We start from the raw sequence: 24,107 nt of genomic DNA on the forward strand, positions 1-24,107 counted from the left end.
CACCTCCTTTGTGAGAGCTCTACCAGAACTCACTTATGGCTCTCTGAAAATGACACAGTTGAGGCTGAGAGTTGAAGGATGACCTGGTACAGCTTTACCAAGTGTGCATGCCCAAAGTTACACTCCCCTGCTCCTTCTCAAAGCATTTATACCTTAGTGAAATGTCAAGATATTTTGGTTTATCTTGGTCTTTCTTGTATGACTAAAAGAAATCAAACTGGCTTTAAGATTCTTACACAGGAAATCTGTATTTTCTTTGTATCTTGTAACAGATGAGGGATCATGTCAAAGAAAAAATTTTGAAGAACCAAGAATTCATCCCGAGGCAAACACCTGCCTAAAGCAGTCATTTCAAAACAACAGAAGTTTGACACAGTTTGAAAATTCTGTGTTCAGGTACTTTTACTAGAGGCAAGTGCTGGGCAGTCCCACCACTTCTGCCTAGGGTATTTTCTAACCCTTTCATACAGCCTGGTGCTGCTGAACCTACACATTGCCAGAAGCAGCTGTGAAATGATGCCCTGCTGTCCTGGGATGCACCAGAAGAACATGTGTGGCCAGCAGGTCAAGGAACACGGTTGTCCTACTCTACTCCCACATGGAGTACTTTGTCCAGCTCTGGAGCCCCCAGGATGGGAAGGACATGGAGAGAAAACCCTGTGAGCAGGAAAGGCTTATGCAATACATCATCTTCATGTCAACAGGTTCTTGATTCTCAGAATTAAAAAAAATTCTTTGGGTAGTTTCATTGCCATTTCCAGTCATGGCAAAACATGAAAGATTTTTATGAATCAATTGGATAACTGGGACAGCTTTAGATGAATTGGTAAATTGGGAATATGATACAAACAGCATTATTTATAACACAGTCATAAATATGAAAACCTAAAATATTGCTGCTTTATATAAGAAGTTATTAGATGACTTGCATATTTTGAACATGTATACACCTGAGAGTAAAAAAAATCATCAGTCCTTAGAAATTTCCCTCCCCTAGGAGGGAAATTCCCAGTTTAGGAATGACACTATGAAATCTCCTGGAAATGAGTCGCTTTGATGGTACCTGCAGTGTGGATACACTGGAAATAGAAAAATTGCCTCTTGAATCAGCAAAACCCTGGCTCGGCAGTTTCTGTTTACACTATTTAAAATGTATCAAACTTATTTCCATCAGCAAACCCCCCTCCACACCAGCATCGCTTTTTCCCTGTTTACAGTCTGTAAATGTATCAAGATTAACCACATCAAAACGCTAACCAGAATGACTCCCGATAAGCCGCCAGACAGATAATGCAAATTGGTAGCAAATACAGGAGTTCCAGAAAACCCGAATACAAAAGGAAGACCCGCATTTACCAATTTGCAACGTCTGGCAAGAACTGGTGAGAAGGAGGAAATTTTTACTATGAAAAATCAGAGGAAAAAAGCAAAAATCAGAGGCGAACAGAAGGGAACAGCAGCAAAAAGAGCGGCAAGCCCCAGCGAGGTGCAGTGACACGGGTGGCCAGGCGGGGTGGGTGAAAAGAACGCTAATTGCTCTCTCTTTTTTCTTAATAGCCCTTTCCCTGGGGTGATTAATTTGTTTAAAAACCTGTTTTCCCTGTGTTTCTCTTCCACTATTAACTCCTTCCTAAGACTTCTTTCAGCGTGGTGGCATTTTCTCTGAAATAAGCCGTTGTAAATCGTTCAAACCATAAAGCTGGCTACTTTTTTGCAATTTGTGGGATGTACATGCACAGTATCTAATATTTCCTCGCAAACAAAATATAAAATATTAATACTTACGAACTGTGACAGCATGCTTGGGGCACATTCAAAGTCACAGAAATAGGTTTTGCCTCTCCCAAGATCTCCTGCACAAGTTTAAGGCTTGTACATGTGCTATGCATGTTCACCCACATCCAGCTCTGTACTCCTCTGAATTTTCCTGGTCTACATGCAGGGATAATTATTTGGCCTAAACTGGAGAAATCTGGCTCCAGAGTGGAGAAGAGGTTTGGAAAACTACTTGTTGACAGTGATTTAGAAACAAAGGTATGTATAAAATAATAGAAAGGTAATAACTATCTCTTTCTAAATGCACAGTAATTTGGATCAATGAAGCAAGTTTTCCAAACAAGAATGACAACAGTTATGTACTTTTTATTATCTTTTATTACCAGATTAGCTTGCCTTTTCAGAGCAACAAAAATTACTGCTGACAGACATGTCTTTAAACAGCAGTCAATATAAACTCTACAGTTGTCTCGTGCAAACACACCTGTCAGGCCCTATTAAGATAAATTACTAGGCTACTAGAAATTTGCAAAATTACAGAACAAATGGTAATGGCAAATATTAAAAAGGTAATCTAATCTTTATTAATAACCAGTGTAATTTAATTTATTTTCTTTGCCATTTAGAACATTGGGACATGCAACTTCCTTATCTGCAGATTCCCAAGAAGTTTCACTTTGATGATTAACAACCTTGTATTACCTGCAACCACAGCAGCAGAGCCTTTAGAATCTTTTTGTCATAATATTCAGAGTTGTTGGGAAACGATTACCTGAGACCTAGATTCTTAAAAATTATCACATAAGCTACCTTACACAGAGCAGTCCAAGTTCTCAAATCCCACATCTGTGCCTAGACAGCAGCTAGTCAGGTATCACTAGAATTATGGTCCCTGCCTTTACTGATGCCATAACAATGAAAAATATTGGTATATTATTTAAGTAATCACAAGTTTAGAAATGTGGCTTTACATTTAGAATGTAACTTAGGTCAGAGATAATATTTTTAGTATGCATTTGTTGCTACCACAAAATGTCAGGAATTCATCAGAAAATAAGAACTGAAAATATTTTGAAAACACATCCTAGGGTCGTTGTTTATTCTTGTTAGAGACGTTGTTTATTATTATCTTGACGTTGTTTATTCTTGTTAGAGCCATCTTATTGCTATTGCTGGAGTTATAATTTTTAAGTTTCATTATACAGGTCTATCAAACAAAACATTTAAAGTCTATTGAACAAAGAATTAAAAGGCCTATGAAACAAAAAAAGTCAAAGCCTTTTTAACTGGATGGTGTAAAGAAAGCTATCCTGAAACTCAGATATACAAGACACCCTTTCTAGAGTTACATCAGGAGTGTCAGTACTGACTTGACATTAACAAGTGGGGAGTTAGTTACATTGAAATCACTAATACTGTGCATGATGGTCCATTTACAGGTGGTGGTGGTGTCTGCTAAGAGACAAGGTATCCAACAGGGTGTGGGAGGAGACTTGATGCCACTTTTTCATCTTTTCCTGACAGAAGTTCTTCCATGCTCTCTGCTTTTGGTAGTAGGGTGTAGGGACACTCTCCAGTTGCTACTATACAAACAGGATGCTGAAGGCCATCACGACACAGCACACAGCCACATAGGGGCTCTTCCGTTCACCTAGGGGTAGGGGAAAAAACCCAAAGCAAAAAAAAAAAAACCATTCAGGCATGGCTAAACAGATCTAAACTGCTCCTAGCCTAACATTGTTATTCTATTGCACGTGTAAATTATTATTCAACACTTTTAGCTGAAGAAATGCTGCTGCAACTACAGTTGTGTATTGAGGAAGAACACGCTTAAGAGTGGAAAAATTAGGATGTAAGATCTGAGTGGTGTATTGCTACATAAAGACAAGAGCCCTCTGTCCAACTCAGCTTAGCACAAGGACTTCTATCTTACTACAAACCGTCTTTTCTGAGATGCAATTTCCAAGAAAATAGAAAAAAACCCAAACAACCCCCAAAACTACTGTTATCTCTCATTGCCAAAGAGAGTCAGGAGGCAGGCATCAGAAATCTGACAAAGTCTTTTACTGTGCTGCCTCTATCACTGCTCAAAAGCTTTTTCAGGTCAGCTAGGAAGATGCACCTCAGTGCTGTCTGACCATGACAACTAAAAGATGCAGCTTTGTGCATCTTCTACACATGGTAACCTGTAAGAGCCAGCTAACTGACTGAGGAGTTCACAGCAGCCCAGAAATGGCCAGATATCTGAATTTTTTCTTTGCAAGAGAGACACAACATTTTAAGCATGTTGAGAGGGTCTGGTGCTTAGATTCAGGTTACTGACAAAATCGGTCAACTGACTACAGAATTTGCAGAAACATCTATTCCTGACTCTTTCAAAGTACTGTCACAGTTTTCCATGGCAGACAACAGATGAAAGTTGGTTTTATTCCATTAACAAGCATATTTGTTGGCAAAGGCAATTGAGAAAGATCTATAATTGCCATCCATTTGGTCCAGAATAAAATGTTAGAGGTCTTTTGTTAATCAAGTAGGCTATGAAAAACAAAGAATCTTAGGTAGAGAACTATAACACAATCAGAGGAATATTAGTAACATTAACCATACTGCTACCTATTTACATGGGCCCTTCCACCATTTAATTAGCTAGGCATTTTTATGCTTCTATTTAAGCATTACTGTCTTTGGGAATCCACTGTCTCTCTCTGGAGAACACAGTCCCCTACACTCAGTGGTACTTTCAGCCTACAAAACTGTCAGAAAGTGTTAACACATCAATGGCTCTTTAAAGGGAGAAGATTTCTGGCTTTAAGCACTTAAAAGCACAAAACCAGAGCTGGAGCTGCTTCCTTTAAATAAAGCTAAATTTCCTACTGCTGTGCAAGGGCTCTTGTCTTGCTATGAACACACTTCTTGTGAGATGTGGTTTTCAGAGAAATATTACCAAAAAAATTCCAATGCTCCCAAGTCTAGCGTTAAGGTGTAGTCGTTAGGAGGAAAAAGTGTCTTTTACCAGCAGAACCTTCAAACACAGAAGGAACAAACTTTCCATAGCAAAAGAAAAATTAAATACTTGTACTCCTCCCATAAGTAGGAGTGCCTACCACAGTGACATTACAAGATGCTATCATGATCTGGAATATATTTAATTAAACTTCAAATAACTGAATGAATTAATGTCTGCAGTTTCACATCTGTTTAAAATAAATTTTTGAGGAAGTCCACCTCCTACAGTTTAGAGTTATTACAATTTTCATACAGGCTATACTTTCCTGCTCTTATTTTTCTTTAAAGAGAAGTCACCATGTGGCAGGATTAAACATCCTTTTGCACAACTTTATAAATATGTAACCACTTGCTGGTTATTAAAATCTTATGCATATGTGAAAAAGTTGGCTAGATGTACTGGCCATGTTAAATGTAAAAGAAGCCAGTAGGCATTTTCATTTTTAAAAGCCTACATTTTTGGCTTGCCTCTATGATTAACACAGATAAAATTACAGGAATCATCTTCAAAGCCCAGTATCCATACTGAGGATATGGTCCTGTTATATAAAGAAACACAAAGGAGGAATGCTGAGATGCTACGTTCCTCATCTGTCCATCCAAAAGAAAGTCAAACTGGACTATATCTAAATTGAAAAGCAATTAGTGTCCTACATGAAAAAGAAAAAAGGAAGCAGTTCAGTGTGGAGCACGTGGAGTGAGTGTGTGCATTACCTTGGATTGAGCAGATGCAAACATGTTTGTGTTCCTGCACGAGAGCAAAGCAAGACTCTACTCCACAGGAGTGTCAGTTCTTAACATTATCATGTTGACAGGGACCTTATCAAACCCCTTATGTACTGTTTTTCAATAGTTTTTAACTGTTTGGTCTGCAGAGCTAATAGAAAAAAATATGCTTGCATGCAATTAACTGAAAAGAAGATGGTTAAGTAAAATAAGGTGTTCTCTTTAATCCTGAACAAGCCTAAATGCAGATGATGTATTTTTACATAGGTATTTGCAGGTTCATTTTTGACAGTTGCCACCTTCCTAGTATCTTTCAATTACTATGCTAAAATTGGTTCTATCTAAACAGGACAATACCTGCACTTATTTCAACAGCAGGTCTTCACAAAAAAACCCCAAACTGGTCTTTATGTCAATGCTTTCTGACATACTGAAAAATGTCATGTCCCTTTCAAAGCCTGAGATGGAAGAAAAGGGAAATGTACAATTTTCCTTGAAGTTCAATGACAGACAGAAAGATTTAGAATTACAAGCTCAATGTTTCTGCTCTACATTAATAATGCAATTTGAAGAACACAGTTTTGATGATGGATTTGTAATGTTTTTGAAGAGGGATTTGTAATTTTTAAAAATCTTGGCTATACCTTAATGCTAAGACTGAATTTATGTTATTATATTCCCATTTCCCCCTCAAAGAAAATTCAGAATAAGAATTAAAAAGGAAATCAATGAAATGGCATAATGTCTAAAATCAGACAGAGATCCATATAGATGCCATAAGCAGCTTTGAGTAATTCACAGTGCACAGAGGCTAACTAAAGAGAGAAAAAACACGTTTGTGTTTAAAAAGAACCTTCCTGCATTATGAATTCCTTGTTGGTTTATTATCACAATGTAAATATATGGCTTTTGTCAGCAGTTCATTAGAATTTCAAGTAGACAGTTTATAAGGAATCATGGATTTCTTTTTATGCTAATAAGAAGTAAAGAAAAAAATTACCAATTCTGGCGCATTTCCAAAATATTCCCAATAGTCTGTAAAAATAAAATAAATTAATTAGGCTCTTGGTTTAATAAAACAATTAAAGTCAACTGATTTTCTTTCTTCTGTGCTAAATCAAGCCAAACAGTGTAGTTTGTCAATGTGACACTATTCTCAACATCAAAAAACACCAGACACCTGCACAGAGGGATAAAGACTATGAACTAAACAAATGCCAAACAAGTTCTTCTGAGGTCTATAAAGGTTTTTTTTCACGCAAAAAAACCAAAGATTAATTTAATTCAGCCTTTGTTCCAAATCTAAAGACCTCATAATAATTCTATATTCTACATTAAAGTACCCCAGGACAGAAAATTATGTAAAGAAAAAAGCAAACCAAACAAAACAATACAGCACTAGAAAAATACTGGAGAAGGAAAAACTAAACAGCCTCCATGTCATCATTTATGAGAACATTTTTACATTACAATTTTGAGGCAGGTTCTCCTGCACATATGAGAGATGATAAACTTGAGTAATTTTAGGTTAATGCTTTGTAGTCTCTCTTTTTTATTTCCCTTTGCAACAGTAGTTAAAAATGCCCTTTCTAGCAGAGCACACACATAAATGTAATTTGATACAGAATACTTTGAAATAAGTAATGATATAATCCTTCAGGTTTGTTTTTACTCTTTTATCAAGGTTTGCCTTGCTTATGTCTCTAATGTTTCTTTCCCAGAACATTAAATTCTCACAAGTGAAATAACAAAAAGGAAAAAGTAGGGTTCAACAATTCAAAGCACATCCAAAGGGATATACAAGCATGTATATCACAAACTCTTCACTTCTCTGTATAACTAAAATAACCTCCTACAGACTGCTCAAAGGAAAGGAGTGCAGGGACTGCTTTGGAACCTGAGGAGGAAGAAGGTAAGATTTACTGAAATCTCTCAAATGTTGGTCAGAACCGTGTTCAAAGTTTGTCTATAGGAAGGTTTCCTGCACAATACTACTGGTTGCAATGCAGTAAAAACATCTGGATTCAACTACACTGTCTATTTATAGATTTATGGCCAAAAAAAAAACTTCATTATTTTTCCTCCTTCTCCTGGTATGTTTATCAGCAGTAACTTCAGTCTACATTATTTGTGGGGTTGTATATACTACCTGCTGTGATGGCAGTTCTCCAAATGCTTTCCCACAGCTCTGAACCCACAATGGTTTGATTATCTGTCTTCCTCCTTTCTTGGGCTCTAGCAATTCCCTATTTTTTTCCTGCTTAAATACAGACAGGTAGTTTTGGGCCACATGCTCCTGAAAGCTTCAGCAGTCAACATATCCTCCATTTTAAAAAAATAATTTCTGTTCTTCTTTTTATTTTATGGCCTCTTTCATGATCTTCACTTACTTCAGCATCAATCCCCTCTTCATTTAGTAGCCTACTCTTTTTTTACTGCAACAAAGCTCTGGTGCTGGGCAGGTGAGAAGCAAGTGTTCCAAGAGGCAGCGATGCTTTCAAATTCAAGTGAAGTGCTTTTTGACTGATGTTACCTTATGTTCATAGTTTTTTTCATTTATGCTTTAAATCACTTTACCTCAAGCCAAAAGTCTTTCTGAGTCAAAGCTAATTTTTCAGCTTTGTTTATTTAGCAATAGTCAAAGCTAATTTTTCTGCTTTTATATAGCTCCATAAACATAAGCAACAACCCCTGCATGCAGAACACCACATTTTTCCAGGCTAAGAACTCACAGAGCAAAACAACCTAATGATATCTATGCACTTCTTGAAAATGAATGCAGGTAAAAAGGCATTAATGTGTAAATCTTACAGACCAAAATAAACAGTCTCATAGTACTGTCTGGATGGTCCTTAACACTCTTGAAACTGTTATCACTCTCTGTAAAATTAAGATTTTTGCTAGAAAACCAACAGAAAAACTCCCATAGCCCAGCATCTCATACTGCTGTCTCCCAAAAACTTACAGAGGAACGCAAAGAAATAACACATTACTGTCCTTTTCATATGCATATTTGAAGAATCTTACCTGGGGAAAAAATTATAAAACCTTCAGACAATCTTCTGAATTGCCTCACAACCTCAGAGAGTGTATTTATTTGCATTTTCAGGGCTTTTTTCACCACGTGCAACAATGTAAGGTTATAACTTAAGTGTTCTACCTTGTTCCAAGCATTAGAAAACTCCTTTCCTGGTGAAGCTATAAATTTACCTTTCTAATATGGGAGGTATAAAAAAGTTAGAATATGAGTTTCATCAGATATCCCTACTGTAGTTAACAATTTATGAACTTAAAAGCCCCCATGGACAGGAAGACTGACAAGCCTTCCAACAGATGACAACAGTACCTTTTAAAAGTGTTTGTGTTACCACTGAAACCAGCTCAGTGCATCTGTTTTTCCACATATTTGCTGTTGAGCAAAAAACCTTCTGCTTTCCTGAATTTTTCCATTACTGTTCATCTCAGGTCCCCTGCATGTATCTCCAAGTCCAAACCTGTCTGACGTATTGCAGAAACAATGCTGCCTTGAATGAATCTGCTCCAAAATAATTCCTCCTGAAGCAAGTAGTCAAAGTAATTGCACTGTTCCTTATTCTCCCCTTCATGTTCATCTTTGTTTTGATGCAGGTGAAACATGGCAGTCTGGCTTGCATACTTGATGTTTTCTGGCAGCCCCAAGTCACATATGTACAAGCTGCTGCAAATTCCTGGCTTTCAGTGTTAATGTCAAAAGCACTGATCATGAAAGTGGTGATGGTTATCTGGAGAACAAAAATATCCCTCAAAATGTAACCCAGTAAGACAGGAAAGGGTTAGTGGGGCTTTATACTCTGGCTGCCATACTGGGAATGCTGGAAAATGCAGCTGCCATGTGTTTACCAGGGCAACCTCATGGCCACTGCAGGAGGGAGTGTGAGATTCCCCGCTGCAAAGCTTACAGCAAGTCAAAGGAAATCTCTGCTTGTATTTAAGCTAACACATCTTTCTGGTTAGCAGGGAGGAGGGATTTGGGTTGTGGTACAGTTTTCTCTAGTTAGCATGAAACAGTAAATCTCCACTTGCTTCCCCAACCTTAAGTGCTACTGCTGAGGACAAAGCACATGGAAACACTCAAGTCACATCAGGGAAACCAAAGGTTTAAAGTTCTGCTTGGCTTGGTAGGAAAAGACATTTTGGCAGAAGTCAAGGGCATGAAATACAATGTTATGAGGATGGGTGACATCACTTTGCAACACAGTCTCTCAACCAACACAAATATGTTTCTTTTACTTATTATCAACAGATTTAGATCTTCACCAAAGTTACCACTCACTTTGTCACAGAGTTAGTAGCTATCAACATTTCTCCTCTCTGTCACTTTAATATTTTATTGCTACTTTTTTTCTGCTATTAATTTGGAGCAGGAATAATGAGGTAAGATCATCTCTGTGGTAAAATGAAATATTGCTAGAATTTGTTTTATCCAGTATGTCTAGACATTTCCATTTGAGCATGGAATATGTTAGTGAAGAGGGACAGACAGGGGTTTAACAGCACATGAGCTCCATGTAAACATCTACCATTCAGGAAACAAATTTCATTGCTTCCAGGCCAAGATTTTATTCTCCAGTACAAAGTAGTCTACTTACGTATATATATATAAAACAAAAATAAAATAGTATGTCCAACATCTATAAAAATACAAACCTACAGATCAAACGCCAACTCCTCCACTGTGTCAGCACCCTTTGAAAACATTTTATGAAGAGAGTTCTATTGTACTCCAGACAGATTTGCCTCAAGAATAAACAGAGTAGCTCCAGATTAAAGGAAATACTCCTTGCCAAGAACAGCACTAAAATTTTAATCAGTAAAATAAATATTCTTACTCCTTACAGTGTATACCTCATTGACTATTGTGTTATCTTCTGACTAGCAGACAATTTCCCCCCACACTCCCTCTGTCCTTCATGAAGTCATCCTTTCTTTCCATCTTCACTTGTATCAAAAGAAATCAGTCATGTCAGTGGCAACCTCATGGCCGCATATGAAAGGACATTTTCATGTTAGAACTCCAAATAGAAAAAAGCCCTAATCTACTCTGGGTATCTTACATTGCTAAAAGAAAACTTGTGCAACAAAATAGACATTCTAGAGGCTAATTGCAACACGGGCTTTCAGAGGACAAACATTCAGTGGTTCTTGGTGGCAAATGCCTACTTAAAGCTTGGCACTTTTTCCAAAAATTAAATGCAGAAGTGACAGAAGATACTTAGGAAAAAAAAAAAACATTTTCTTGAACAGCAAATGAACTAATGGAAAAAGTAGACAAGCCAAGCAGGCACCTAAAGCCTGTTTTTTCCAGCTAGAACACTACCAGTTAGAATTACCTCCTACTTCTATAAATACCATATCCTTTATATTAACCTTAAGTTCCAGTATTACTGAAATACTATGGACAGCCTTAATGGTTTCTAGATCAAACCTTTTGCTAGTTTAAAACCACTGCAGTAGTTTAAAATCTCAGTTCTGCATATTGCTGACTGCATCCAACTTCTAGTTACATTCTTTGTTAGCACAACCAAAACTGGTGAGCCAAAATGTCAGGGGGTATTAACAAAGCAAGTGTGGCACACACTTGGTTCTCTGGCTGTCCCTATTTTCCACTGCCCCAAAAACTGTGCAGCCAAGCACCCAGAGAACTACTTTGTAGGAGGATTGGCCCTGCAACATTAAACACAGCCCAAGAGGGTCAACTAGGAACATATTCTTCAGGAGTAAAAGTGAAAGATAATGTTATAGTGACCAAAGGACTAGAAAAAAAATTATTAGGTTCTGCAGAAGCTTTCAAAAACTTTTCTAAAAATCCTTTAAATGATTAAAAAAACATTTAAAGAGACAACAGGTAAGGACAGTGTTGATTATTTTTAAAAATAGTTTGGATTTTTTTAATTACAGACCATTGCTGAAGCTCTGTTTCAAGCTAGTACTTCCAAAACACCTATTTGGAAAACAGACAACTTCTGCAGTTAATCTTTTTTACAAAGCCTTAAAAAAAAAAATTGTCACACGAGCTGCATGTAGATTCATATCTATCTTTAAATAGCATCCAAGAAAGATGCAAATCTAGAAAATAACTAATGAAGCAATATTAGCTAGCTTTGTTAATTCATAAATTCTTACTGAAATATTATAACTAAGTGCTAGCAAATACCTTACTGCCTTCCTTGGTAAGGTATAAACTGAGGATTTTAATCTTTAAAGAAGAAATCTTCCCAATGTGATTTATATTATCACATTTCATTAATAGGTACTAAGAGTAAAACATTGCAGTTAAAAGTAAGCAGCTTGTGTATTTTAGAAATGATGAGAATACATACCCAGTTTTATTTTTGTCCAGTACACTAGGAGCCAGGGATCTAATATAGGCACAGGTACATATGAGCAGCAAGATTACTGTCAGAAGACTCTGGAAGTTGAAGATGGCAGACTATGGGAGAAAATCAGGAAAGAAAAATTACATCTTTGCAGTACAAAAGATCCCCTAAACAATACCTATTAAAAACAAAAATCTAAAAACAATGCCTACTGTGAGCCAGAAAGCTTTTTAACAGCCTGCTGCAAACAATGGTGGAAAAAAAAAACAGATTTTTTTTTTTTTTTCTTCTTCTTAATTCATCCTAGAAGGGGTAAAGAAAATGGTAACTTTACAGCTTTGCTCCCAAGCACTTGTTCCACAGCCATTTTGTGGAAACCCATTAGCAGAAGGCTAAGAGTTAGAGAAAACAGATGCTCCCTCTTGGCCAAGAATAAATGTAACTGTGGTTCCCATCAGCAGAATATGGTGGTGGTGGTGAAGATGAAGAGCATTTGACAAGTAAACCAGCAGCACCAAGACAGAGAATAACAAGAAACCTGGAAGAGAATTGTTAATGCACCAGTCTATGAAGACTACACCCAAAATTCAACAGATTTTAAGAATATACAATTAAACACACATGAACTATGAAGACATAACTGAACAATTTCATTTCCAAATGTTTCTTTGATTTTCTTTACTACAAATAGATTTCTAGGAGTGTTAATTATTTGGAAAATGATGAACAAAAGAAGGAGCTGCCTTAAGATGGAGAAGTAAAAATCTGTAGTTTCATAGACAAGGAATCTGCCTACTGGCAATAAGAGGAAATAATTCTTGAGAAACTGCTGCAGTATCTGGTTATTTTTTACTAAATTTAAAAATACTCGTAAAATGCAGTAACTACACAAGTTGGGTGGTTTTTTTGTTTGCTGTTTTTTTTTTTTTAATTACAGTCTGAGACTCATGTGGCCAACATGTTCTTTTATCATTTATTTCTAAAGAACTATCATTGCTTACATGAAGCAATCCTTTCCAGAAGTACAAACATTATGGGACAAAAGAAGGTCCTCATGCATGCAAGGAGTGTTCTAACTCCATAATCAAGTGCAAAATCTGGAAGATGGCTGCTGATGATTTCCAACAAGTAATGCAGTGGCAACATTTTTCTTTTAAACCAGTAAATTCTCTGGAATTTGTCACAGAAATATGTGCCTATTAGCCCTTATAATTTGTAGCTTCTAATTATTAGTCACCAAATTGGAGACTTAAGATTCTTCATACAATGTGAAACTAATCTAACTGCACGAAGCTGCAGTTTTACTATTATGTGGGGGGTTTTTTCCTTTTTTTTTTTTTCCTCCTTTTTTAAACTTAGAATGTTTCAACTGACATTTTGGTCAAGTTAACAGCAGCAGGTGGTATACTACTAAGCAATCACTTACTTCAAAAAGCCTTATTTGCTCTTTGCTCTGTTACTCTCATTTGAAAATTCTATTCAGCCTGACCTAAAAGAAAATATGGCAAACCAAATACACTGAATTTACTCTGTTCTGAAGTTTTGAAGATATTGTGTCTAAATTTTTTTTTTTGACTGCTCAACCCAGAAGGCCCAGTGGTAGTACTTAATTGTAAGTACTTAGCACATAAGAAGGGATTTTATGCAGGAAGGACAACGACCTGATGGAGCAGGTGCAGGAGGGTCAAGAAAATGATCAGGGGGCTGCAACACCTTTTCTATGAAGAGAGGCTGAGGGAGTTGGGGTTCTTCAGCCTGGAGAAAAGGTGGCTCCAGGGAGACCTAATAGTGACCTTCAAGTACCTGAAGGGGCTACAGGAAGGCTGTAGACAAACTGTTTGCAAGGGATTGTAGTGACATCATGAAGGGCAATGGTTTTAAAGTAGAGAAGAGCAGATTTAGAGCAGATGTTAGGAAAAAGTTCTTTACCATGAGGGTAGTGGAAAAATGGAACAGGTTGCCCAGGGAAGTAGTTGAGGCCTCATCCTTGGAGATGTTCAAGGTGAGGCTTGATGAGGCTCTGAGAAGGCTGATCCACATTAGGGTGTCCCTGCTTGCTGAAAGGGGGTTGGACTGGGTGACTTTTAGAGGTTCCTTCCAACTCAAATTATTCTGTGACTCTAAGGGTATTACATTGCAGTTTCCTACTTCAAGCAGAACTCAGTGGGATTTCAGAGCACATCAGAGCTCCCATATCCCATATCCATAACAGAACTGTGAGGCACTGTTCTGTTATCTATCTACACTTGCTTCCTCCATCACATAATTCTAACATTTTAATGCTTCAATAAACAAATTTCTCTAGATAATTACAGAGAATTATAAAACAATTACAGTATTTCAGTTCAGAATTCACCTAACAGCAAATTAATAGAGAAGAATTATAAGCTTTAGTAGAAACAAAGCCATTGGAACAACCACATTTCTGATACTAAGATCTAAAATCCTGTAACAAAATAAAACCTTACGTAGAAGCCTCCATGAATCCTATGAAGAAACACCAGAACATGCAGAGCTGCCAGTCTGAATACAAGCATTAGACAGAAGATAAACTAATTTAAATGTAAGTCAGTGGGATCCAACAGACCCCTTGTGTTGGGAGCTACCCATTGAAAGACACAGCATGGAGATGCTAAAGGAGCAACTGAAAACTCTGCCTCAGCAGCCTGTATGAGAGATCCAGCACTCAGATTCTTGAGGGCATGTCCTCAAAGGCTGTTGGCATGAGTGCACTGCTCTGCCCTTCTGCCCAAAAGCAGGAGCCCTCTTGCGGCATCAGCCATCCTTCTGCAGCAACAAAATTCCCAAGCCAGTCCCCTGATTCCTCCTGCCCTTTTTGTAACAGGCTGAGAGACACAAGAGGGACAGGGTGAACACATGATGATTAGGATTCTGAGAGAAAGCAGGCTGTGGGGAAAGGCAAAGAGTAACTGGCAACTACAGACAGCAGCTAACATGCAGGAAGGTTTCTGCAATGAGCAAGAACATTGAGAGAGGACATTACATGAGCAGAGGGGTGACCTAACACCCAAAGACAGTCCTGAGATGGCCCAGGTGGGGACACCTGATTTTCTCCTGAGCTACAGCATTTGCTAAATCATGTTTAGTATTTCAGCTTGGCTAGCTGAGTCTTCATTTCTGCTTTCCTTCATTGTAAACAATTGACCAATTATTCACAAAAGACAAAAAACTGCCCATCACCATCAGCAGCCTCTCACCTTTGTACTGGGCACAAGCTTTTGCCAGCTTCTGAAATCAGGAAACTCTCAATTCCTCTCCAGAGGCCATTCTTAATGCCTAAGAGAGGCAGTGTCCCCTGGCTCCTCTGGGTCTAGGAACGTGACGGGGCCGGATCCAGGAGTGGCTGCCTCTCAGCAAACCAAGATACTCCCTATCAACTGATTAATTTGATCAGTCCTCTGGGAGAGACAGCTGCTCTTGGTATCTCAGAGCCCAGTGCCTGCCAGAGCTTGGTTCCCATGAATTCCTGCAAGCTCTCTCCTACAGCTGCTTCCCAAGGAGGCTGGTGGTATTGGGTACTTCAACACACAAAAATGGCAGCAGGGCACACTTGCTTCTTCTGAAGCAGGGACTGTAAATGTATACTCATGAAATGTGGCATTAGTCAATCAACAGGGCCAGTATATAACTGTTCTTTGTTGGGCTTTTCACATGTTTCTCCATATCTGCAGCACAGGGCATCGCTGTAATTACAGACACATCTTCTGAATTACCCATTTACCTCTATAGTCACTTTAGAAGGACAGGTGTGCATATTTTAAAATTTAAAATTTTAAGCTGGAAATTAAAATTATTTCTGAAGTGGAAGGCTTCACATTTCCCATCTGAAGTAATTCCTACAGTCCAGCTGAATTCACAGAAAGGGACAATTTATATCCAGCTGCTTGAGCTGATGTAATTAAAAGCTGCTGCTGTCGGAGTCATAAATTACTCAGAATCCTTTTAAAAAATCTGCACTCACATACCAAGCTATTTGGGAAATCTCATAATGTAGGTGGTTGCAGTTCATTAGGTTAAACTGGGTTCCTTTGATACAAGAGTAACTAAGAATTTTTAAGATGTCTTGCCTGTGCTAATGTAGATCCTGTAACCCCCATTCCACTGTAAAGGAATTTCAGCACAAGCAGAAACTGATGCTACCTTTTAGCTTGTGTCCACATGCTGGTGAAAAGACAACTAGCTTCCCCAGACACAGACTACAAATGCAGAAAAGAATCAGCACGGGTATTTTATTCTTGTTTTAGACATTGCAAATTATGGCATTAATCATACATGCTGAAATTTTCTACATTTGCATTTGGCACATATCTGACATGGTGGAACACCTTAGCAGTTATATTCTGTATTACTAAGGTAATTAGACTTCCCCCCCCCCCCCCATGTAGTTTCCAGGCAGTTGTAGAGCACTACCACATCACCTGCAGCACTTAAGAGGTATTGTATTCAGCAGAACTTGCTAGAGCAAGTTTTTTCATAAGTCTTTAGAAATTTAAGACCATAGGTTTTTCCTTTGATAACTACAAGCCCAAAGGCTTTTTACAGTTCTTCCCAAAATTATACCTTCAAAAAAAGGCTTCAATACTATTTCCCTGATCATATCATGTCGTCTCTTAGTAAAAATAATTCTGTATAATACACCATAGAAATAAAGAATGAATACTCTTTAGTTTTCTTGTGTTCAGATAAGCATTGGTGGCATGTATCAGAAAATATATATGTAGTTAGATGATAAAAGTTACAGCTCCAGAAATTGATATTCCCATCCAAGTCCTCATCTGAGCAGTGTAGCTGTCAGACCAAAGGATCCTGAGGCAAAACAGGGAGCTGCAAGGATAAAAATGTTCTCCAGTTGCATATGGAAGATACCATTAATGAGCTTGCTGAAACACAGGAAGAGATGGTGTGACAGTTCCTTTTCCTGGGGTAAGGAAAGAGAGAAGAAGGAGCTTGTGGATGGAGTAAAAAAGAAATCTGTGGAATAATATGTGGAAATTTAAGTATTAATGTACTTTTCTATCTGTTTAGTGTGAAAAATTCCCTGCGTGGCTGAGAAAGGGATTCCTGATGGGCCATAACATTTGCACAGCCCCATTACAGACAATGCTGTCACTCCTCAAATTTAGTCAGCATTAAATGTACTGCACTTGGGGAGAATTAAAAAAAACCAACAGGGGCAGCTAAGAGTTCTGATTATCAACAAATCTTGTCCTTTGTAAGAGTATTTAATTAAGGGTGGTGAAAGAGCACTCTAATGATTGCCTAATTTTTTAGTGATCAGCCAGGAAATGTGTATTCAGCCTCAGCAGATATAACAATAATAAATGCATTAATTCTGAACTTTTTTCTACAGTGAAAATAACAGCAAGAGACAAGACTTCACACAGTACCTGTCTCTGTACTTCTTACTTGCTCCAACTCTCCTACATTCTCCCATTCAGATACTGTTTTGTTCCATGTGTTTGCAGACAGCAGCACAGAATTATGAAGCACTTAATGATGCAACCCTTGGGTAGCACTTTAATAAATTACACTCTAAGTTCTGATGGAATTGTATCTGTCATGGAATGACCACTGAATTTCCCCTTATGTCATACACTTTGGTTTAAAATAAACCACTTGGTATCACAGTTCTAGGGAAATAAAACATGCAGGAGAACATAAACCCCATGCTGTCATCAAGCTGGGCTGGTAGGAAGCCTAAACCAAAAAGCTCACCCAGTTTGTCTCAACTTTAACACTGAAACCAAAGTCTGATCTTCCCTACACTTACGGTATTTACAAAATTACTTTTATCTCAGACTGCAGTGTGACCACAATTTCATCTGTGTCTGCTCTAAAAAGAGCCAGCATAGTGCCAGCAAGGTGCTAAAATTTGCCTTGTGGTTACTAGTATAGCAACCAATGTATGTGGCAACCACAGATAAATTATTGGAATATTCTAAAGAAATCATAACCAATTTGTGTAACACACTGCAGAATATACAGTCTTTCTAGAACAGTTTTATTTTCTTTCTTCTCAGTATTATAAAATTAATGTATGACTATGTTCTCTGGAACCAAGGAAACAAATGATGATATCTGATTGTTTAGCTGCCTTCCTCATATTAAAATGTGAGCAAGAAATCACATTGTAGTGAAACATGGGCTGCCAAAAATGTAAAGGCCTACATTAAATTAGTAACGTAGGCTTAAAATTCCATCACAGAAATGTGAAATCATACTCTGAAATACTAATGGAAGGTCTTTAAAAAAGCTGAAAGAGAAAATGCTTATGACCTCAGTTTCTACTGGGTACTGCATATCTTACTTCCAAAGTCTTAACCTAATTTTTTTGAAGTATAATATTGAAAAAAATAGTAGGAGGTAAAATGTGTAGGATTACGCCTAACCTGGAGGTCAGATCAATTGCTAAAAATTAATTAAAACATGCACATAAGACTGTTTTCCAACCTACTCTGAAATAATTTGTTTTCCCACTGCTGCCAGATGTAACCTGATAAAGTATGATTAGAAAGTAAGCCTTTTTAAAAGCTGCATACTAATTAGAACTACAAAAAAAATTAAAAATTGCAAATCTGTTAAATTTGAATTGACTGTTGGGAAAACTATACTGAAGAACTAAGCGAGAAGTGTTTGGACAAAATTGTTTTGTGCTTAATTAAAGTATCTAAGTGCAATCATGTTAGCAATTACTGGCTACTCCAACATCAATAGGGTTTTTTGTTTAAGTTTACTGTGCATTCATCCCTGTATTTAGTTTCCAAGGAACTTCAGTACAATATTTAGCATCCACTGACATTTCTGTCTTAGACTTACATTCATAAAATTTAGGTTAAGGCTTGATTAGAGTAATAGGGAATCTTCCTCCTATACATTTCTTGAAGAATTGTCTTGTCTAATCAAAATGAAAAGTGCAGCACATAGGAACTAACATGTAAGCTTTTCAGTCAACTGAAGATAATGCATCTGTTTAAAACATAACCAATTTCTATAAACAATTAGATAATGAATTAACAGATGAAAACAACTGTCCTCTCCTGCAAAAGCTCTCTTGGCTTTAACATAATTAAGTTTTGGGTTTTTTACTAAAATTCATGTCCACAAACCAACAGTGAAATGACACCTCGAGGTGAAAATGTTGGAATTTCTTGCTCACTTAATTCTTTTTTTCCACCACTGAGACAATAGTTTCAAACCTGAACTTTTGGTGCAACCATCAGCAGATGTAGCATTTCACCAAAAAAAATCTTAAAATAACAAAGTGACAGTTACAATATTAAGCTTTTCATCAGGGTTACTGTAACACATAGGTGTATATGTTCATACATATATATGTATATATGTACATATATATAGGTGTTCATTCAAGTCAAGGAACATGGACTTAAGTTAGATGTGGAAGAAAAAGTGCAAGACATCTTTTCCTCCAGGTCTTCTTTGCAGATTGCAGTTTGCAATTCTACACAGACTTTTTCTCTGCTCTCTTCCCTCACTAGCTAATAGGAATTTCTGTAATTTTTTAGTATGCTGAAGCTATGTTCTCCATACTTACTTTCAGAAACTAGCAACAGAGAACTCTCTAAAATGTCTTAAATCTTCACTTGTAGCTCTTGCTTCTCCTGCCCTAAAATTCTGTACATTAGATATTTCTAGAGTTCAGTCAAACAGAAGAAGAAAAATTATCCATTTTAAAAACAAAACATCTTCCCCCATAATAAGTAATTTCTGGCTTCTCTTGCCGCTCATTGAAAAAAATGTGGTCAGTTATAAACTTGCAACATTCTCCTGTTTTTGATAATGCAAAAGCACAGTTTCTGTCAAATCAGTTAATACTCCCTTCTGAAGTTGCACACCACACTGCTTTGCTTACTTACCTCAAAGTTACTACAGAATATTAAGAAACAGTAAAAAACACATGTGAAAGAGGTAAGAGACATTCTAACATGCCAGCACATTTTGAATCAGATGACATCCTTGCTCTACAAAAAGCAGAGTGCAAAGAGTGTGAATTTGTGAAAGAACATGCTACAGAAATTTGAATGTGGAAGAAAGTCAGCGTTCTCAAAAAGGAAGATACTGAAATATTCTTGTGTAGTTGTGATAAATATTTTTACATTTACATTCTTTGATAACCACAAGCCTAAAGGCTTTTTAAAGTTCTTCTACTGATAAAGGTAAAATTCAGTCAGTCAATGATAAATTTCAAAAAATAATGTCATGGTGAAAGTTCCACTATGACACAAACTGGATATTAAAATTTAAAAATTAGCTAGAGATTACCTCAACAACATAGAAAAAACCACACCCCTTCTATTTCTCTTTTATCCCCACAAAAAGCCTGTGCAATTCAAAGCTGAACTGCATTCTGGACATCCTTACAAAGACACAAAGAAGCTGATGAATGCAGTAAAAGCATAGTACATTCCTCTGCTCTTGGAGTTGGATGAAAAGCTTGCATTTTAATTTACCTAAGAATTAAAAAAAAAAAAACAAATCAGTAACATCTTGTGTATACTAATTATAGACTTTGCTCATTAGCAGCAGAACCATCTTTTTAAAACAAGAAAAATAATGACAGTTGAGATGTAATGAAAAACTCTGTTAAGTCTCTGAGACCGTGTGGCACTGAGCAGGCCTGCAGCATCTCTGCAGGTCTCTTGTTTGGCAGAGCTCAGGTCCATGGTTTGGATTGTTGGCATCTCTAAGGCAAGCTACAATTTTATCAAGATGCCCACTACTTCCATCTTCTTTCCCTGCTTACAAAGCTGAAAATGAAAACCAGGTTAAGTTTGAAGAACAAATGCTATACATCAGCAGCAAAGTATTTTCAACACTGTAGCTACTGCAGTGGGTGTGCAGGCTGCCTAATGCTTCACTCAGCCAAAAAATAACCTGTCACACTGGCACCTGACGATTTCCTTTCTAGTTCTTTGATTTTTTTTTTTTTAGGCTTCACCAGATGAAACACTGGTTACTACAACTGTAAATCCCTGAAATTCTAGTTGCTTCTTATTGAAAAGATCCAATGACTGTTGGTATAACACTGGAATGCAAAAAAGGTATCCATCAATATTGTGAAATAGATTCACAGCACAAAGAAATGTGTATTTCTATACATTAATAAAACTTAAGACTGTCAGACAAACTAGGAAATATTTTTAATTCTGTCTACTTTTAGGCCATGATAAAAGCAAAGCTATCAGCACATGCAAATCAGGATTCCTCATTGTAACTTTAAATAAGCCAGACATTAAACTTTGTACTTGAAGGCTCCTGAAAGCTTTCACAGAACAACGTCTATGATTCTGCTATGTTTATAGCCAAGAGCTTGGTCTGGGTTAGTATTTAGTAATGAATGTTTTTACAATTGGATATATGAGCATCCCCTTCTATAAACACCATTCTAAGACATTGATAGAAATGTTTGTCCTCGTTAAAAGTTCCCAAATCAAATTTTCCACACTAACAGGGGGCTCAAAGTGGGTGAAGGGAAAGAAGCCATCTTTGTGAATTTGGCAAATCTTCATTTTCTTCATCACCTAACTGCAGTTACAGACACAAAACCTGCCTATTAAGATCTGTTTTGCACACATACTCATGTTTGGCCACAACTGCACATTTTTGCTACTCAGTGAAGATTGCCCTGCAGTAGGTGAGAGACATCATATTTAATTTTAATGTAAAGTTACTTTGTGCTTCTTCCTTTTCCCACCCATCACACAATGTGTGTGGGGGAATTTTTTCAACCCCCACAGGAAAAGTTCTGTTGAATTTTCAGATTTCTAAAAGCTGAGGGGATAAACTGACAAAATGATTTGTGAAAGCCAGTAAATAATACATTTTCTGCTTTAAAATAAATTAAACAGATCTGATCTTATATTGCATCCCTTTAGTTTCCAGTAAATTTTTAGTTCAGCAAGGAGCTTCTACCCACTTCCAAAGTTAAGTTAAAATACGATTTTTTTTCTACCCACTCATAGTGATAGGGAAAAAAACACAAGTTGTGCTTTCACATAAAGGAAAAGAAAGGTAGAAGCCTGCTAAAATATTCTGGTAGCAGCTGTCTGGTCACTCAGCACAAATTTTGACTTGCTAAGTAAGGACATGGTAAGGAAGCCCAGGACACAATGGGATAGAAAGTTCCAAGAAATAAATCCCTCTGGAAATTACACTTTTTTGCAGAGCTACTGGCTAGCTACAGTTGCAGCTCATTTTCTTTGGTGAAAGTAAAGAAATTGGAAGTTTCCATTTCTTCCATTTGACCATACATAGCAGCTGTTTTCTTATCATCACATGTGAGCTCAAAATAGAGTGTCATTAACTACAGCTCATGGCTGCTAATCCCACCAGACAAAATCTTATTTTCCTAAAGAGCCACGACACCACAGGTCATGGACATAACAGAGAATCCAAAGTCCTAGATAAGCCATGAAGGTTATTGTTTCCTCTGAGAAAATTAAGACATCAAGAAACTGGGGAATCTTATTTTCACCTCCTTTGACATAAAATCACCAGAAAGATTTCATAAAAAAATTTTATCTTACTCCATGTTCCTTGAAGCAACCCCTAACAAGCAACACGGGCAGTGGAGAAAAAAATTCTCACAAGATCTCAAATTTTTGGCATATTTTTGCATGATAGAAAGTTATATTTAAGTGCTAAACTGAGTAACATAAATGTCTCACTGCTATCACAGTTCTCTTGCCTTTTTTTACCACCTGAAATACTGTTAAGTACTATGAAACAATGTGATATTGTACTTCTAGAGTATCTCCCTCTTCATGGCTCTGACTAGACGTGAAGATTTCTCTTTTGTCTGTTTCCTCTGTATGTTTTAGATCTGAGATAATTTATGCTTCTTATCTTGAAAACCCTTCATTCACTGCTTGAAGCCACAGTATAGGATAAGTTCATCTAAAAGACCTGCCAAGAAATGCTCAGGTGAGCAACTTCCAGCAATTTCCTGTTGGTGACAAGATCTGGAGCCTAGGAACTTTTTTGAACTGAACTGTAAGAAAGTTCAAGAGATGCTAATCTCTAATAAGTATGTGGGAAGAACAAAAAGATTCAGCTGTACAGTATACATCACTAGTAATGGATAACCTGTCAAGTTCAGGCTGGATGGAACCTGGCACAGGGGGATGTATCACTGCCCATGGCAGGGGGCTTTGGACTGGATGATCTTTAAAGGCCCCTTCCAAACCACCTCACTCTGCAAGTCTAAGAAACATTTTGAGAGTGCTCATCTTAGAGTAATTCCATGTTGAAATGAAAGTTATGACAAACCTTTATTTGTACTGGGAAATACTTTACTATTTTTGCTGTTTCTTTTAATGTTAAAATCACAGAGCTGCCCTGACCATATAAACATCTTTCTCAACTAAGGTGAAGGTTATTCAGCTGTAACTCTAGCCCAAACACAAATCTTTCAGGTATACTGGAATGAAAAGAAGACATAAACCATAGAAAAACCTAAATAATAAGAAGACTAAGTCCAGCCTACATGCACCATTCATACTTTTCATTAGCAAACAGGCCGAGGCCTCTGGTGCTTACTCCTGTAAAACAAGAGCAGTCAACGTCAGGATTCAGCTCTAAATCTGAAGGAGAATCCCACCCATGAAATCAGAAGTTCAGGAACGACAGAAATTACTACCCTGACAGCGCATCGCAGCTCAGAGCAAAGATCGCTTTCTCCTTGAAAAACGCCGGCTAGGCCGGTACGGAGGGGAAAAGCGTCAGGTGGGGGTAGGGAGAGCGCAGATACGAACGGTTTGCGGTACTGCTAAGCCTATTGCTACGCCAGGCTTGACTGGGGGACCGGGAATGCTCCGTCCCCGCGGTGGGACCAAGGCCTGGGCAGCTCAGGGAGCTCAAGGCCTGGACGGGATGGGGCAGGCCTCTGAGGAGCTGCCGGGGTCGGGACAGAGACGTGTCTGTCCGAGCGGCGCAGAAGCTGTCAATAGCGGCGGGAGGGATCGGGGAAAGGGCCAGAACCGGGTCCGGAACCGCGTCCGGTCCCATCCCACCGCGACCTCAGAGCGGAGCAGGCGCCCCCCGCCCGCCGCCCGCGCTTACCATGGCGACCCGCTGCCGGCCACATCACACTTCCGGGAAGCCCGACGGGCGGAAGCCTTCAGGGGTAAGGGGAGGGGCGGGGCCGCCGCCGTGATTGGTGGATGGGGAGGCGGGGGCTCGCGATTGGTTGAAGACGGCGGGAGG

At 38.0% G+C, this 24,107-nt stretch overlaps 1 protein-coding gene across 1 annotated transcript; it reads right to left on the minus strand.

Annotated features, from left to right (window-relative positions):
* Positions 1-2,131: 2,131 nt before the first annotated feature.
* TMEM167A (transmembrane protein 167A) lies at positions 2,132-24,094 on the minus strand. Its single transcript, XM_071731860.1, has 4 exons — positions 23,964-24,094; positions 11,868-11,977; positions 6,509-6,543; positions 2,132-3,427 (listed from the first exon to the last, which is right to left on the minus strand). The coding sequence occupies exons 1-4, from the start codon at positions 23,964-23,966 to the stop codon at positions 3,360-3,362; spliced, it is 216 nt and encodes a 71-aa protein (XP_071587961.1). The 5' UTR covers positions 23,967-24,094; the 3' UTR covers positions 2,132-3,359.
* Positions 24,095-24,107: the final 13 nt, after the last annotated feature.

This window comes from Heliangelus exortis, chromosome Z (genome assembly GCF_036169615.1).
Source record: "Heliangelus exortis chromosome Z, bHelExo1.hap1, whole genome shotgun sequence".
NCBI classification, from domain to species: domain Eukaryota; kingdom Metazoa; phylum Chordata; class Aves; order Apodiformes; family Trochilidae; genus Heliangelus; species Heliangelus exortis.